At 36.8% G+C, this 18,888-nt stretch overlaps 1 protein-coding gene across 2 annotated transcripts in view; it reads left to right on the top strand.

Annotated features, from left to right (window-relative positions):
* Positions 1 to 11,480: 11,480 nt before the first annotated feature.
* The window catches only part of LOC113095964 (immunoglobulin superfamily member 21-like), a 105,676-nt gene continuing 98,268 nt past the window's right edge, over positions 11,481 to 18,888 (top strand). The window contains exon 1 of one of the 2 annotated variants that reach the window (XM_026261333.1): positions 11,481 to 11,710. In XM_026261333.1, coding sequence (XP_026117118.1) covers positions 11,549 to 11,710 — 162 coding nt within the window. In that variant the 5' untranslated portion in view covers positions 11,481 to 11,548. The remainder of the gene's footprint in view (positions 11,711 to 18,888) is intronic. The other variant, XM_026261334.1, reaches the window with a different exon arrangement.

Raw genomic sequence — 18,888 nt, 5'->3', positions numbered from 1 at the left:
ATATTCTCCTGCGAGGTAACATGAAAGTGCCTAAAAAAGTCTGTGACACCACAAATCAGTGGGCTGTTCGTCCCACTTATGATAAAGCAGAGAGGAACGCTTGTAGACAACAAAGTTGGCTATTGCTCTCTTCCTGGAGACATTTGCTTCGCTATTGATGCCTGGGAAAGCCATTACCATTAATCACACCAAAGAATTACACGGTGCGTGGGTCCAGCCCGGTCCATCTCGCAGTTGTGTTTAGATTTCTTGTTATGCCTTTGGCAGATTACTGTTATTAATGGCAGAAAGGCCGCTTTGCAAACTCTCATTAGATGTTATTTTAATGGTGAGACTGATGGATTAAGATGTGGCAGAGGCCATGCTTGCTTCTACAACCAGTTAATACGAGCCAATTACTGTGACGTGTTTGCCGGCCTGAACATTTTCTTTATTTTTTCAATGATAGTCAACTCAGTTCTGGTTCATTTCAGATGATTTTAGCTCTTGTACACTCAGCATTTTGATACGTAAGCTATGCTATACTTAGCCGTTGCTTCAGATCCCAACTGCTTCCTGAGGCAATCCAGGAGCAGTGTTCTTTTTTTTTTTTTTTTTTTTTTTTTTTTTTTTGTTTCTTGGTAGTTGGTGATGTGATTTTTATAAGATGTTGCAGCAGCTTCATGTCAGCCCTGTGCTCCATCTCTTCAGACATTTAAGGCGCCGTTTTAACAGTGACATACCAGGCAGCACAGGAACTGCATTAATAAATGTTTGGAGCACAGTGGAGATGTCTCACTGACATTTAGCTGTAATAGCCAGAGTCTCTGATACATGTGGTGGTTGAAGGTGAGGAGCAGATGGAGAGTATGCAGGCTATAAGCAGGTGTGTCTGACTTTCTCTGGGCATAGGTTTACACCACAGGGCAGATCAATACAATGTTGCAACGAGCCAGAGTAACGGAATATGTTGTAAGCCTGTTCAGTGGATTTAAGCTTGGTTAAAGCTCAACACAACACATGAGTGGGCATACAACTTAAGCTGTATAAGATATGTTCAGCCTTCAAAGCTTCAGTTGTTCTATAATCATTTATGATGGTTTCCCATAGCCTTAGATTGGATGCTTACTGATTACCCCTTGTTGCATCCAAAACTGAAAGCGTTTGTAAAAGTGGTAAACTCAGATCAGATTGGATAGTAATGCTATTTTCATCTTAATCATTTTTAGATTTGTAAATATTATAAAGGATTCGGGGGCACATGATAATTTACTACTTGTACTAACCATTCCCTGTCATCAAAAGGTCAAACAATATAATATTTTATCATCTTGACCTGCAAAGATTGTTGACGACCCTAGATTATTGTTTTTCAATATTGACTGCACAGTAAAACCATCACACTCTTACTTGACCCCGTCATATTGTGTATTGTTAGAAAGATTTAAGACTCTAGCTTCGATATTTGACCACTGTTTATGATAGAACTTGGTTGCAGTGACAGTAACTTCTTAATTTATGCAAGGAGAGGAAAATCAGTATACAAACTCAATCAGTAATTATTTACATATTCATTTAAGTCTGCTACGGTTTATTTGTGTTCACAAAGCTTCTCTGAAGTGTTTAATAGGGCTTTTAGTCCAAAATTGTGCACATTTGAAAATATTATTGTTACATTTACAGCAATTGATTTTTAATTTATTGAGATATTTATCAATATTTTTATTTATATATTTATGGATATAATTATTGACCTTGATTTCTGTACTGTATATAATTTCCGTTTTTTTCTTCATGTTTCTGTATGTTTGCATTCTGTAAGTTGTTCAAATAGTTTTAAACAGTTTTGATTGATTACTTAATCATGTTTTCTTTCATTATGAAATCAGGGCAGTTGTATCACCATGACATTTTTGACTTTACCCCTCAAAAATATTCAAATAAAAGGTAACAATTTAGAATAAGGTGCCATTAATGCTAGTTAATGTATTAATTAACATGAACAAACAATGAACATTACATTTATTACTGTATTTATTAATCTTTGTTCATGTTAGTTAATGCAAATACTTTTATTCATTGTTAGTGCATGCTAATTCACAGTGCATTAACTAATGTTAACAAGCACATCTTTTGATTTGAATAATGCATTAGTAAATGTTGAAATTAACATTAACTAAGATTAATAAATGCTGAAGAAGGATTGTTCTTGCTTAGTTCATTTTACTAACATTAACTAATGGAACCTTATTCTAAAGTGTTACCAAATACAATATAAGCTAGTCATGGTTTGCATGAATTGCATTTTTATTTTGTGTTTTTAAAATAAACTAATAGAGAGCATTAAGAGAGAGTTTTCATATAGAAAGTAGTTCTTGAGGCCCAGTGGTAGAGCATTGCATTAGCAGCGCAAGAGGTTGTGGCTTTGATTCCCAGGGAACACACTGGTAAAACAAATAAAAATGTATATCCTGAATGCACTGTAAGTTGCTTTGGATGAAAGCGTCTGCTCAATGCATAAATGTTATGTAAATGGAATGATACAGTGCAATAGGTGAGTCACGATTCACTGGTTTTCATAAGTCCATTAGAAAACACAATCGTGAATGGCACATAAACACAAAATGAAATGCGGTTGGCTGTTTTAAATGTTGTTCAGATGGTCTCTTCCTGTCTAAGTGGGTGGATCTTGGGTAGAATAAGCTGTGAAGTGACTCATTGCCAATCAAAATCTGACTTTGTGAGACTACTGGGACTGACATCAGAATCCTCTAAGAAATTCTGCAGTTGATCAGTCAAAAGTAGTTTTAAATATGTTTTGATGAGGAGGACACTGTTAGATTAATGTTAGATTGATATGCATATTAAAAATGAGAAAAATTTGTGGCTGAAGTGTAGGCATGAAAATAGTAGGCATGGTGTCCTTATTGTGCCAAGGGAAATGAAGGTCAGGCTGTACAGGAGGGCGGTGCATCCAGAGGCACATGGACGTCATCATCATCGTATACTTAGACCTCAAGGACATCTTACACATGCACCAGGGAGAAATGGACCTTCACAAAGGAGAGATGCAATACTGAATTTATGTTAGTGGTGACAGGCGTTATTAGCATCAGGTGCTAACAAGTTGCCATTGTCATTCAGGCTCTTGGCCATCCATTTATGAGCTTGGATGTTTACTGTTCTTGAAATTAAAGATATATTCACCATATTCCTATATGCCCATGACACTTTGAATTATGGGTGTAACTTCCGTTAAGCTGTGAACAATCAGTGAAAGGCTTGCTCTTGCTCACAATAATTATTATTATTATTATTTTTTTTTTTACTGGGTACAATGAGATGACAATACTCACCCTTCAACAACCAAACATTATAATGACATTTAAAAATGTAAAAGCGTAAACAAGGTACTTTCAACAGACCATGGATAACGGTAAAAGCATGATTCTTTCCACAACAATAATACCCAGGTGAAATAGCATTGTAGTATATCAGTGTTATGTAACCTATGTTACCTTAATCAAACATGTTCATAATTTTAGCACTGTGTGATACTATCTCAAAGTGATTTCTGTAATTTTGACAGTTAATAAATTGGTTTTACCTGTGAAAACAAACAAACCTGGTAAGAGACCTAAGGATTGGAGGAGAAAAACAAGAGATTCTTTGTGCATTCCAGTGAATTATTAATAGAACATATTGTAAATGAAATCAGAAGAACAGACCACAAAGACTATAAATGCAAAGGGGTAAAATAAAATAATCATGAGAAAAAAAATACAGTGACTGAAAAAAGCTCTTGCCATAGATATTCTTGCTGTACTACTAGGTATATTTGAAACCTCCAGGCAGGTGTGTTGAGGCAGGTTGGAGCTCTGCAGGACTCCGGCACTCCAGGACTGAGTTTGGTGACCCCTGACCCGACTTGTATCCGTCCCTTAACTTAATGTTGACAAGCTGAATCCTGTCACCCATGGGAGTGTGGACTCGGATTGGCAGCAGACAGTTATGTAATGTAAGTTTATGATGGTTAGGGCATGATGCTTAACGTTTGTTGACATCAAAAGGATTGAGCATTGGGGAGACCCAGGTGTGACGGGACACAGGATGTGTCATCTGTCAGAAGTTCGCAAGATTGAGCTGATTTCCCAGCAGTCCAGAGCAGGTGTGGATGTATGCCCTCCTTGGTGATACGGAGCTGGTCTGAGAGGGATTTAGAAGGAGGCATATGCCAATAATAGTTTGGTTTTAAATCATTTAGCTTTCCCTTACAGAATTCCAATGTGGCCTTGAGCTAAATGCTGAATGTGTCCTTTATTCAGATGTAAACAATATGCTACCCTGAGTTTTTCGATGAACGCCCTCATGTTAGCGGTCCTTCCTATCAACCTCATTAGTTTTTTCAATAAATATGAATACAAATCATATCTGGGGGAATTCTTGACTCTTAGTCTCCGGCACAAAGATGACGGATGGCATTTCTGCTAGAAGGTGTTATGAGGTTGATTCAATTACAGTTGAGTCGTAGGCTGACGCGCATGATGTAACATTTAGCAGCGAAGTAGAAATGGAACTGCCTGTGTGGTTAACAGCTACGTCGAAAGTGAAGTGAACTTCTGGGCTGACGCCCTCATCATCGCTCCGTGTAATTGGGTAATCCAGCCATGGTCTTCCCTTAAGCTAGCTCTAGCCAGAGACTTCGTGGCTCAGCCAAGCCTGACCGCTCGCCTGTGGGTGCAGTTATTGGACAAAATCAGTGAGTTCTTCCAAATGTTTCCATTCCTGTTGTGGCAGTTTGCCCTGTCATTAAAGTATTTTGTTTGTCTGCTGTCATTTCTTATGAAGGTTTCTAAAAACTGGACCTTTCCCAGTTGAACATCAGTTGGGGCGGAAAGTGTTTGAAATATACTCAGACCCAAGTGCACAAGTCCATGTAATGAGCTATTTTAAAATCCCTGCTCATGGCTCTTTCCATATCAGTGTGTCACACAATATCACACCATCCTGCTCATAGTCATTTTTCGGCCCAAAATTAGCATGAGAACACAAACGCATATACAACCACTCACTAAGGAGGTGGCTACCTTAGCTGTGATCGGGAGGGAAACTGTGTCTCTGTGTCTGACTGAGCCTATACAATTTAATCTCTGTTCGAATAACTGTGGAAAGGAAACTTTATATAGCCTAATTATCAGTTTCTAATGTGTGTTTATTAAATTGTAATCACTTCACGTTAAATACAAATTCAGTCCCATTAAACATATTTTATTAGCCTTCATGACAACCATGTTTGATTGTAAAGTATATATGAAGAGTAAAGATGCAAAAGCCTCTAAGTGCTATGGGAAATTTTCTTCTAAAATTAAAATTAAGATTAAAATATAAAACTGTATATATATATATATATATATATATATATATATATATATATATATATATTAGGGGTGTAACGGTTCACAAAATTCACGGTTCGGTTCGATACGATACACTGATGCCACGGTTCGGTTCGGTTCGATTCGATACGTTTTAGATACAGCAAAATGTAAAAACATCTCAACTTTTCAGAATGCCGCAAGCGCACCGCGGGTCATGTGACAAGAACCAACCAATCAGCTTCATCCTTTCCCGTAACAACGTTGAGAGCTCAGCCAAGATGAAGGAACAGCTGATCATAGTTGTATATGGATTGCAATTTTGAAATAAATTCAGTAGCAGAGCTACTGCAAGCGATTTTTAGAGCTGCAAATCCATTTATCCTTCGCTGAAATTTCCGCGTCTCATGGAGAGAGCACGTCATTGTTGCTTAGCAAAGACAGACGCCTCATGAGCGCTTCTGCCCGAGCGCTTTGGAAAGGAGGAGAAAGACGCGCTTAGCGTTTTCCACGCGTTTTTAGGCACGATATGTGAACGGCCCCTAAGGCGCTCGCTCACTCAGCACGCGCTGAAGGCTCGTTGCAAAATGTCGAATGCCTTTAACAGACCAGAAATATAAGATCCTAAAATAACCAACAGGTCTGGTGTTTGGGTTGGATTCCCTGTAAGCTTTAGTGTCTAAATGCTGCAGGGATAGTTTGCTTCGTACATGTTTCTCCTTTTTTTCGTCTTTTCCCAGATAGTACTGACGCATATATCCCAGATATTCCCGCTGTTTTTTTTTTTTTTGTAATCCCGCTGGTGTACCCTGTCATGTTGCAGATGCGACATACCGTTGTTTTTTTATCCACCACTCTCTTGCCATCACCATTATAGCTTAGAGGGAATCCAAAGTGCACCCAAACACCAGACCTGTTGGTTATTGGAGGATCTTCTCATTTCTAGTCTGTTAAACGGATTGGCTATTTTGCAACGAGCCTTCAGCGCGTACTGAGTGAGCGAGCGCCTGCTGAGTAGCCTAACATAAACATATAAGATGGTGTTTTTTTCTTCTTCGGGGGTGTCAGGGGCGTTGCCTGTTACGTTGTTTGGGTTATTGGGCTACCTTGTTGAACGCATATCATTATATTTCTTTCTCTCTCTTTTTTTTTTTTTTTTTCAAATATAATTAATTACTCCAACGAACCGTTCGGTATACATAATGCGTACCGCGTACCGAACCGAAAGCGTCGTACCGAACGGTTCAATACGAATACGCGTATCGTTACACCCCTAATATATATATATACATATATACACACAAGTGCTGGTCATATTAATTTTACATTAAATTAAATTTATGCATTTAGCAGACGCTTTTATATAAAGTGACTTACAATGCATTCAGGCTATCAATTTTCTCCTAATATGTGTTCCCTGGGATTCGAACCCCCAACCTTGCGCTTGCAACCGCAGTGTTCTACTTGTATATTATATTTATTCATTACACACAGACTGATATATTTCAAATGTTTATTTCTTTAATTTTGATGATTATAACTGACAACTAAGGAAAATCCCAAATTCAGTATCTCAGAAAATTAGAATATAACTGAAGACCAATACAAAGAAAGCATTTTTAGAAATCTTGGCCAACTAAAAAGTATGAAAATGAAAAATTGGGGCTCCTTTTGCCTGAATTACTGCAGCAATGCAGCGTGGCATTGAGTCCATCAGTCTGTGGCACTGCTCAGGTGTTATGAGAGCCCAGGTTGTTCTGATAGTGGCCTTCAGCTCTTCTGCATTGTTGTGTCTGGCATATCACATTTTCCTCTTCACAATACCCCATAGATTTTCTATGGGGTTAAGGTCAGGCAAGTTTGCTGGCCAATTAAGAACAGGGATACCATGGTCCTTAAACCAGGTATGGGTAGTTCTGGCACTGTGTCCAGGTGCCAAGTCCTGTTGGAAAATTAAATCTGCATCTCCATAAATTTGGTCAGCAGCAGGAAGCATGAAGTGCTCTAAAACTTCCTGGTATATGGCTGTGTTGACCTTGGACCTCAGAAAACACAGTGGCACTGCAAACCATCGCTGACTGTGGAACTCAGGCAACGTGGATTGTGTGCCTCTCCTCTCTTCCTCCAGACTCTGGGACCCTGATATCCAAAGGAAATTTACTTTCATCAGAGAACATTACTTTGGACCAGTCAGCAGCAGTCCAGTCCTTTTTGAAGCAAGACGCTTCTGACGCTGTCTATTGTTCAATAGTGGATTGACACAAGCATTTGTGACAGCTGAAACCCATGTCTTGCATATGTCTGTGTGTAGTGGTTCTTGAAGCACTGACTCCAGCTGCAGTCCACTCTTTTTGAATCTCCTCCACATTTTTGAATGTTTTTTTTTTTTTTCACAATCCTCTCCATGGTGCGGTTATCCCTATTGCTTGTAAAATTTTTCTACCACATATTTTCCTTCCCTTCGCCTCACTATTAATGTGCTTGGACACAGAGGTCTGTGAACAGCCAGAATATTTTGCAATGGCCTTTTGTGTCTTGCCATCCTTGTGCAAGGTGTCAATTTTCATCTTTTGGACGACTGTCAAGTCAGTAGTCTTCCCCATGATTGTGTATTCTACAGAACTAGACTGAGAGACCATTTAAAGGATTTGCTGGCGTTTTGAGTTAATTAGCTGATTAGAGTGTGGCACCAGGTGTCTTCAATTTTGAACCTTTTCACAATATTCAGATTTTCTGAGATACTGATTTTTTGATTTTCCTTAGTTGTCAGTTATAAACATCAAAATGAGAAGAAATAAACATTTGAAATATATCAGTCTGTGTGTGATGAATAAATATGATATACAAGTTTCACTTTTTGAATGGAATTAGTGAAATGAACTATTTGGTGATATTTTAATTACAGTAAATGACCAGCATCTGTACAGTATATACACTCACACACACACACACACACACACACACACATATATATATATATATATATATATATATATATATATACATGTACATGCAGAGTAAATATATTCCAGCTAGAATTAAGTGTTCCATCTGCTCTATTTTAAAGTGATGATTTTCTAGCTCTTTGAGTATGTATTTTTTTTCTTCTACTAAGTGATTTGACATTTAGATAAAAATACCACATATGAACAAACGCTTGACTTGCGCCAATTTTTCCAGACTTTCAAAGCTTTTTTATGGATGTATGGGTGCTAACTGGAAGGGATTTTACTTGAGAGCTTCAGCTCCTTTTAATGACCTGTAGCTCTCGAGGCTTATCCATTCATATCTCCTTCGGCGTAAAGATCCCTAGAGCGTGATGATTAAATTAAGATGCTTTAACAAGCACATCAAGGTGCAGCTAGATCTCAGAGAGAATGCTTTGCATGTTGCACTGGCAGACCACCTTACTATAGGAATGTACCAGTTCAGATTGACTCGTATTGACAGAAAGCTGACAGAAGATCTGAACCTGTCTTCATAATTTAAAGGAATAGTTTATCCAAAAATGAAAAATTGCTGAAAATGTACTCACCCTCAGGCCACCCAAGATATAAATGAGTTTGTGGAAATTTTGTATTCAGTGGATCTAAGGAACCTCTGCATTGAATGGGCACTTTTCACTGCATAAGACATTAACTGATGGAGATAGAGTTTTGTGGAGTCCATGTAAATTACTGTGAGGTTTTTTGGAGCTGTTTGGATTCTCATTCTAATGGCACCCATTGACTACCTACAGTAGATTAATTAGGGAACAAGTGATGTAAAGTTACATTTCTGCAAATCTGTTCTGATGAAGTAACAAACTCATCTACATCTTGGATGAACTGAAGTTTTCAACAAATTGGATTTTTTTTTTTTTTTTTTGTGAACTTTTTCTTTAGCAGAAAAGTCCATCTGCCTGTGTCCATATGGTGCATTTAACACATACATTGTGTGTTCAGTGATCCAGCTGTGCTCAATTTCTAGAAGGTAAAGTTTGGGAGAAAGTGATTTCTTGGGGTTCAGGCTCCATCACAGTATGGGAATTTTGAAACCAAGTGAGGTCGCAGATCTGCTGAAATTTGTTCTTATCCTTGCTCCCTTATTTCCCTTGAGGCTTAGAGTGAGCTTCTCTGTTTTCCACTGAGATAAATGTACAGAATTGCCAAGTCAATTCTGTCAGTCTGACACAGTGATAAGGCCTTGGCCGATGCGGTGAGCAATTGAGCTGTTTTGTCTGACAAGAGCTCATTGAGACCTCAAGATGGACAGATTATTGGAAAGCAGAATTGGTCCAGCGAATCATTTTTATTTTATTTTTTTCTTCCTAGAGTATTCTGAGGCATGATTCATGCTCTCATTTTTGTTTGAGCACTTGACAAAAATTGTTGTTCTAGGCACAATGCATAATTCATTGGGAGACTTAAAAAAGTAAATGGGTTTTAGAAGCAATGTTGTACTAAAAGCGCTTTGGGATCTTGAGGAAATTCTTGTGTATTGCTGTCCATGGTCCTGAAATTGTATTACTGCATTGTTGAAATGAAAAGTAGTATCTAATGTGACATCTCTATTAGGTTGAATGCAAATATGATCCAAATGTAAAAGATATTTGATTGTAAAACACAGCGTCAAGGCTGTAATCACATGGACACATCAACTGTCAGATTGTCCACTGAATATTGGAATGAATACAGATTTGGGTATTACAGTGTTTCATTCTCCAGGTAACAATCACTCCCCTGTTTCTCATTTCTCATCAAAATCCAATAAATCTGCTGTAGTATACAGTCTTCAGTGAAATGTTTTATCTCCTAAGGTAAATGAGGTGATTGGCAGGGCGCCAATTTTTTTTTTTTTTTCATATAATGAGAGATAGTAACATCTGCAGTTATCATTAGCTCCTTTAATTGGGATTGAAAAAATACTGGGGTTCAGTATAAATGCAAACAAATATAGTACAATAAATAATCAAATGAAGTTTTCTCACATTGATGTTCTGGATCTCCCTCCTCTTTCACTGTCTGTGGTACGAGACATATCGCCTGGTTAGATGGATAGACTGTGCAGTCAGTAGGATCCAGGCCACCTGCTAGGCAGACAGAGAGAGTGCTCACTAGAGCAGGACATTCTCATATTTATCCCTAAGAGGCGAGAGCCCTTCCACTTTTGTTTCATGTCTGTACCTAAGCATTTTGATAAATGTGTTTTCAGTGTGTCGGAAATTCGATCAACTTAGTAATTTTGCTGATTAACTCTCTAAACCGGGAGTATTTTGTTGATCAGGACTTATCTGTATATGTGAATTAGGTGCACGGATGGAGAAGAATTTGTTTTCCATTAAATTATTTTGAAACAACACAAAGCTTTGTTTGCATAGAAAGTCAAGTACACAGCTATTTTTGCACATTAATAAGGTCAAAGAATGCATGTATAAAAGACAACCATATGCCATGATGACATGTAGGTCCTCAAAAGCATTTATATGAAGTTGCTGTCTAATTGTGTGCTATAGCTATGGTTAGGAGTTAGCTGAAGCGTCAGTTTATTTGCGGGGTGGAACTGCCATAACCAAGATGATTTGGAGACAAAATTAAGCAGATGGCAAAGTTTCCATGGCTTAAGTGTAATTAATGGCAGAGTTTGTATTGCTTCATATCTTTTTTTTTTTTACTAGAAGAATATTAGAAGAGAAAAAGTAATATGAATTCCCATTTAATGTCTGATTACACAAAATTGGAACAAAATAACCTAACTTTAGTTCTGTAGATTCGGACACTGCAATGGATGCAATGTTATGATGTTAAACAATCATACTTGTTTTGCAAAGTACTAAAATAGCTACCTGCAAAGTGGTTTTATATCTGATTTAACCTGTAAAAAGATTTTGTTTGTATAAATTAATGTATATAAGTTAATTCAGTGATGTTACATAATATTTTTTTTTTTACATTTTTTTTCAGTGATGTTTTCATCGTTTTCCATTTGTGCATATATGTTTAAAGCCTCATTATATACATGATCATAGAACTTGATATTTTGAGTGATTTTTGTTTTGTATACTATTTAACTTTAGTCAATTAGATTCAATTAATTTCTGTAATAATTCTGAATAATATGATCAATTATATCACGAAGTGATCTGGTTTATGTTAAGCTTTTCAACCTGCTCTTCATGTCTCCATCACCATCTGGCCATTTGGCTCTTTTTTTAAATGTGTGAAGATGAACATGTTCCAGTGATGTCTTTCTTTGCCTCTGCAGGATATCTGACGGTAACGATAGAGCCATTGCTGCCAGTTGTTGTGGGAGATACCGTGACTCTAAAGTGCAACTTCAAGACAGATGGAAGATTGCGAGAGATTGTTTGGTACAGGGTAAGTTGCTGTTTTCATGAGCTAAAATTTTATCTTCAGTTTATTGTTCATAATCTCTGATTGGATCTATTATTGTAAGTTAACATGTCAATGTTCAGCCTTTTAAACTGCCTGGTCTTGAGGCTGCTTTATTGTAGAAGAGTTCCTTTCCTAAACAGCTTTATAGAATGTTTGCTTCTTATTGGTCATCAAAGGATGATTGGTGGCGAATTTCTCTACAGAATAATGGTTAAATTAGTTTTTTAATTGTTGTAATACATGATTATTTAAAAAGTTTAAATAATGTGGATTAATGGATTATACCATTGATTAACAACTTAATACCTCCCAGTCTTTCTTAATGGTTTGTAAATTATCATTACAAATCAGTTCCTCTAAGGAACAAATAAATAGGATTTTTATGGAACCCAATTGACTAATTGCAACCAACTGCATTGATTCAACCAATGACTTATGTTAGGAGGAACTATCAGTGTGTGTGTGTGTGTGTGTGCGTGTGTGTGTGTGTGTGTGTGTGCTTGTTTTGTTTTTGTTTTTGAGCAATGGAAGACCAAGGGGTGTTTAGGAATCCTTTTTATAATTCTGTTTATTGACTATAGTGGCACAGAAACACTTCACCTTTAATATTCAGCTGGTCATGATGGATCCCAGCTGGATGCTTCATATTTTACTACCCACTATTAGTGGGCTGCCAAGCAATGAACATATGGATTAGTTAAGCATTTGCAACAGACATTTCTGAAAAAAAATATATGCAATACATATGATCAGACTCCCTGAACGTAGAAACTGTATAATAAAGTAAAACCAATATGGACAAATCTTTCTCTGTACAGACAGATAGTTGAGGCCATATCTGTTTAAGAGCAAAACACTGTCTTTGATTCAACCTTCTTTTCACAAATGCAACACATCTATGTCTCCAGACTTGTCTTTGCAAATGCTGACCTTTCCAGACAGAACAAAAAGAGATTAATAGCACTTTACATATTACTTATAGTCTCATACATCATACTGAACGGTTAGACAGTCTCACTGCATCAGTTCAGGTTATAGGAAGCTTGTTTGTTTGCACAAGGTCTCTTCCCTGCATGATTGGTCGTTTATTGCACAGATGAAAGTTAACTTCTGTGATTTTGTTGACAGAAAAAAAAAAGGGTTGTTAATGATTGAGAATACTTTTAAGAAATTCACAAAGTCTCATCTCACATCCTCTTAAGTGTGCTGTGCCTGTGGAAATAGCAAAAAGCACAGGTCTTTTTTGCAGTAGAACACATGTGAGTGATAATGAAAGGATGCAGAGCACGCAATTCTGATTGGCTTAGCAGCTGAGAAGAAATGTCTATTTGCACATTGACAACCGCAATTTAAGGGAAGTGTCTCTGCGGGCAGAGCTGTCAAATTCACCGACTGGCGTCTGATCAAAACCGCAAGGTGGTAATATGAACCAACCCGCTGTCTCCTATAACTGCTGATCTTCACACAGCGTAATACATTATAAATCAATTATCTGCACTTTGGCTGCCAAAGTTTCTTTAATCTCAGGCTTTTATTTGACTAAACTGTCGACTTCTCAGTTTTCGCTTATGTTCGAAATGTAACTCAGCTTGATATCCACCTTTGGGATTTACAATATCTAATCAACAGCTCTGGCAAGTGACACAGAGGCTGTTTGAATAAAAGATCGCAGCTGCGGGTTGTTCATTACGGGGATGCTGTTATCTTGACAGGTCCTGCTTGAAGGTTTTGTAATGCACACCATAGTCCGATTTCTCCTATAAGATTCTCTGTCAAGCAAAGGGGCTTCCTCTGCTGCTCAGATAAAGGATATTGCTATGGAGAGGCTCTTTAACTTGTGCTGCCAGAAAGCACACTTGCCAAATTGAGGCTTGTTGCCTGATTGGAGGATTCGTTTTCATCTTAATAGCTGCCTCTGCTTCAGGTCCATGTTTTGAGTGGAGTGTGCATTTCAATATCCACTGGCATTTTACATGGATAATATGTGATGAATGAAAGCTAGTTCACACTGCTCCGACAAAACATCATAATTATTGGAAATATGGTGTTTCTTGTGGGAATGCAAAAAAAAAAAAAAAAAATAATAATAATAATAGACTGTTGTAGAATGTTTAGAATGTTGGTGTTTGTTCCAGTACTGTGACCAGACTTAAAATATAGGCTACTTATTTTTACACGGGTCTGTTGAATGCTCATTCCGATTGGCTGGTTGCTGTACAGTGATCAGATAATGTTGAACAAATGCATGTGTTGTTATTTTTAACTAAAAATAAAATGATTAAAATTAATTTTCATTAATTTAAATAAATCTGAAATAAAATATTAGATGTAAAAAAACTTGAAAAGCGTAAAAAAATATATATATATTATTAAAATTATATTAAATAAATATCATAATTGTATGGACCATAAATAATACTAAAATAGCACTGGTAATTACCACATTTTTGTAGCCAAACAGTTTACAGTAGCCACTGACATCCATAGTATGGAAAAATGCTATTTAATTCAATGACTACTGTCAACTGTTTGGTTACCAACGTTCCTCAAAATATGTTCTCTAGTTTTCAACAGCTGAAACAAATTCATACAGGTTTGGAACTACTTTAGAGTGAGTAAATGATGACAGAAACTCATTTTTGGGTTAACTATTGCTTTAAAATAGAGAAGGACAAGTAAACTGGATTGCAGGTTAATAATAATAAATAGGCTAAAAGTGTAACATTGCTTTAGAGTTTGTCACTATGCGATATACTTCTTTATTTTAATGGAGTATTTTTCTTTGAGATAACTTTAAGCTAATTTGCAAGTAAGATGATGCAATAAATCAGTATTTCATATCCATGTATTTATTTATTTGCAAATGTACCCTTGTAATATAGAGGAAAACGATGCAATTATATATTCAAACTTGTTAGCAAATTAAAAATGTGGACAAATTAAGAGCAGTTCTCTTTTAAGTTGTACTAAAATATTACAGTGTGTTAATGGTTTCAAGTGCTGTGTGATGTCAGCATTTTTCTTCTCATTTAATAGATTCCCTCAGGTTTATAATGTTCTTGTGCACAGAAGTCAAGAAGGAGGCTGCCTACCACACTCACTGTATCTTTAGAAGTTAAAGTATTAATGCAAACGGTAATACGAATGCATAAAAGCATCCAGAGTAAGTGCAATATTGCAAAAGGCTTTAATTAACACATGTATGGCCCTGTTTCCCAGTAAGACCATTGGAATGTGCTTTCATAAAACAACAGGCAAACCTCTGATGCCTTGATGATGCAACACGGCTGATGCTAAAAATAGACATAGAAATTGCTTTGAAGCTATTTTATGTTATGTCTATGGAGCTGGGCGAGAGCTCGAAATCCTTGGAAGGCCCATGGAGAATTTTCCTCTATGAAATGCCTGGCAGTTCATTTCCCATTGTGCTTGTTCTGATTATGTCATTCTAATGAAGAGATACCCTCGGCCCAGTCCCAATGGGCAGCTCCACGGTGACAGCTTCTAACGCTGAGTATCCGCCTGACTGCCTGTTGAGTGCCACACTGAATCTCACCTGATTAACCCTCTCTTGCTCATGTCTCTGTACAAAGTGCAGGTTTACACATGTTGGGCAGCGCTTTGCTCCCGATAGAGGGTGTTTAACACTGATTTGCCCTCAGGACGCATGTAGATTAATACACTGTGCCTTTATTTTACACCGAAAGGTTTGCTGCAATGTGATTTGCAGATTAAAGAGACCACGGGTAAGCGATAGCTTCCTTTTTTTTTTTGTCTACAAGATCAAACAACTCCTCAATATACTCTACTGGTTAAAAGGTTTTGTATTAGTTGTTTTATTTTTTTACGTTTTACAAATCAGTCTCTTGTTCTCACCTAGACTGCATTTATTCAATCTGAATTTATTGTATATTGTGTATTGTATATTGTAGTAATTGATCTGTGTTTAGTTCTTAATAATGTAGTTTCAAAAACATTAAAAGCCTTATTTCAAACTTGACCTGTAGTGTAGTTTAAATAAGTTACATGCTTCAATGGCATAGCGGTTGGAAAGTGTCTGATATTGCCGAGCCATCAACATAATGTGTTTTCAAGGTGAGCCTTCATGAAAAAGCAAAGGATATCCTCAAGCAAGATCTCGGAATGCTCATTTTTGTTTTCCAAAGTGTGGTCAACCTTTAACTCTCATGTGCACATCCTCGGAGTTCTGGCTCCCACTCAGCTCTAATATTTCCGGACACTTTGGTTGTTTCCCAGCTTAGTTTGTAGCCCACGTCTCCGCAAATCCCATTACCACTATTGACACTGAAGCACACCATTACAGTATGCAAATGACTTTGCTCTTAGCGAGATAATGCAGCTTTAAGGAGTGGAAGAGTGTGCAGATTAGCATGCCTGTCTTTCAGACCACCATAATGGAATGTTACCTCAACTGCTCTTGTTTGTTTGTTAGCGCTATATGTACTGTCAACCGCAGAAGACCTCTTGACCAAGAGGTGATTTCAGACTGAATAACAAAACTGTTTTTTTTAGCATTAAACTTGTGAGGCACAACATTCTGGTTTGAGGATTCCTGCACTTGGTTGCTATAGTAACAGAAGTGTTGGATGGAGTCTATGCGTTCTCACTTTGTGTTCTTGGTGTACTCCTGTGGGGCTCCCACGTGCCACTCTTTCTGCTATTTTAGAAGCCCTTGTGTAATTGTGTCATGCAAATTTGCTCCTTGGCGGGAAAAAAAAGCTCTTTAGTCTTTGCCGAGAGTTGCACAGCGGAGCTAAAAATATTGTTTTCTGGATATTTTTACTCTCCCTAGACTCTAAAGAGTCTAGATTGCTTTCTGAAGGCGGTGCTTTATGCTGTGTAGGCTTTCTGAGGTGAAGGTTGTGAAAACAATGTGATTATTAGGGTTTTCTTTTTCATCAAAGCCTCAGATTAAGGAGCTGAGGTGAGATGACCTATGAAACGACAGGAAACATGTGGTTGTCTTCATTTAACAAGGGTTTAATAGTATGGATGTTGCACAAGTTGCAAATTATTGCCAAGTAACTTACAATGATAATCAAACAAATGGTGCACGTAATTGTTTGATGTCCTCTGATATTTATGCTAAATGTAACTCTAAAATTTTAAATCAATATTCAGATGTAAAATAAAGAGCAAAGATGCTTGCTTCTTTATATCTAGCATTAATCCACATAAGAAAACTCTCCAGTGCAAATGATGCTCTAAATGTAATGTTTCTGTCTAATGAGCCCCTTAAATACAGACGATTTGGCTAAGAAAATTACTGCCAGTGAGATTGTGTTATCTTTGAGAAAAAAATATATATAAAAAAATGCCCAATTAGTTTTTCAAAAGGCCTCTACCTTCGTCCATTTTATGTACTGTGCTTTTTTTGTCAAATAGATGGTGTGAAAATAAATAAATGAATTACAAAATCAAACAAACCAGAGTTTGCTACAATATTTAGAGCTGGATTTCAAGCTAAGATTATTTAATATTGAATGGCATTGGTTTAAATGCAAAATGCAGATCATCCTATCAATGCCAGATTTGTTTTTCCAGAGCAAATTGCATCTGATGGTTTGTGTGCAAAAGTGGAGCAACATGCAAAGTGCAGCATGCATTTATTGACAGGCACTGCATTTCATTATTCATTATTCAGAGTATGCCAATAGAATACCGTGTACACATTCAACAAAGCTATCATTTGTTAAACAGTTGTAGTGTTGGACTCGTTTTGATAATTCAATAATTTTTAAAAATGTTAATTAATTTGACTATTGTTGTTTGTTTGTTTGTTTGTTTGTTTGTTTGTTTGTTTGTGGAGAGGGTATTTGTGTATATTTTTGCTGGTTATTTATTTAGCAGGCTGATAAGTTAAAAATCTCAAAACTCATAATTTTTTTGAGCGTAAGCAGTATAAGTGTATAGATTGTTAGTAAATGCACCCTAAAAATGTGTCTGGTCAACCTGGAAACCAGTTTTTCAGATCAATTTGTTGACATTTTTTTTTGCCTTTGAATTCCCAAGGACAGCAAAATTTTATGAGAAATATTGCAAAATATAATTGCTATTTAAAATGACGGTTTTCTATTTTATTATATTTTAAAATGTAATTTATTCCTGTGATGGCAAAGCCATCACACTTTGAATTTTCACTTTTTTTTTTTTTTTTTTTTTTACACTTCTTTAGTGTCACGTGATCCTTCAGAAATCATTCTAATATGTAGATTTGGTGCTCAAGAGACATATAATTATCACAGCTTTTTAATTTATTTGTAATAAACTAAAGCCACATTTTATTAAAACATATTGTTCTGGAACGTTTGGACAAAATCACAGTACTATTCAAATTTTTCTCCTAAATTTTTCCCCTTGTGTATTTTCAAATGTTTGCTAGAGCCCGGTGTTTTGAAACTGCATAGTTGTAATTTTAGTTGTTTTATTTTCTGCCATTAGACATCAGTGACCAGATCCAAGAATTTTTTTTGAGCAACATTCCATATAAAGACATTGAAATCTTTGTAGGGCACTTTTAAAAAAATCCTCTGCTGAAAGTAATATTGCTTTTTTTATGACACTGCGGGCATCGTTGGTCTCAAAACAGATTTTCTAAATCCATTTTGCTATCACAGAATGATCAAACAAGGCTGTGTTTATTGAGCGATTAGGAGTGGATCAAAGGCTGATTGCGACATTTGCATTAGAATAGGAATGCGATTTTAATTCTCGGCCTGACTTTGTCATAGCCCTCTACCAAAAGCATGTTTTCTTCAGGAATATAGGAAAAAGGTGGAGATGTTTTCAGACTGTGTCACACTGCTGTTTAGGGAAAGACAGTACCTGTGTCTTTGTTCAGGAGAATCAAATGTGCCTCCATTGTAAAGATGCCATCTACATGTTTTTCCAAACCCTGTGAAATAACTTATATTCCTATTTTTTGAAGCACCCAGAGCCAACTGGCTGGACTTAATGTATGTCCGAAAGGTTCAGCTATGTGGCCTTTGCCATTTGAAAGAGCCAACAGCTTGGAGAGGGCTGATTGTAGAGAAGTGTGCCCTGAGTTGATTTTAGAAAAGGGTTTACATGGTCACTACACTGCACTCTGAAACACATTTTTTCCAACAGATGTCAGCAGGAAACAGCATGTCGAATAA

Source organism: Carassius auratus, unplaced genomic scaffold (genome assembly GCF_003368295.1).
Source record: "Carassius auratus strain Wakin unplaced genomic scaffold, ASM336829v1 scaf_tig00215812, whole genome shotgun sequence".
Classification (NCBI taxonomy): Eukaryota; Metazoa; Chordata; class Actinopteri; order Cypriniformes; family Cyprinidae; genus Carassius; species Carassius auratus.
The sequence above is the reverse complement of the archived record's forward strand: the minus strand, read 5'-3'. Positions and strand labels throughout refer to the sequence as shown.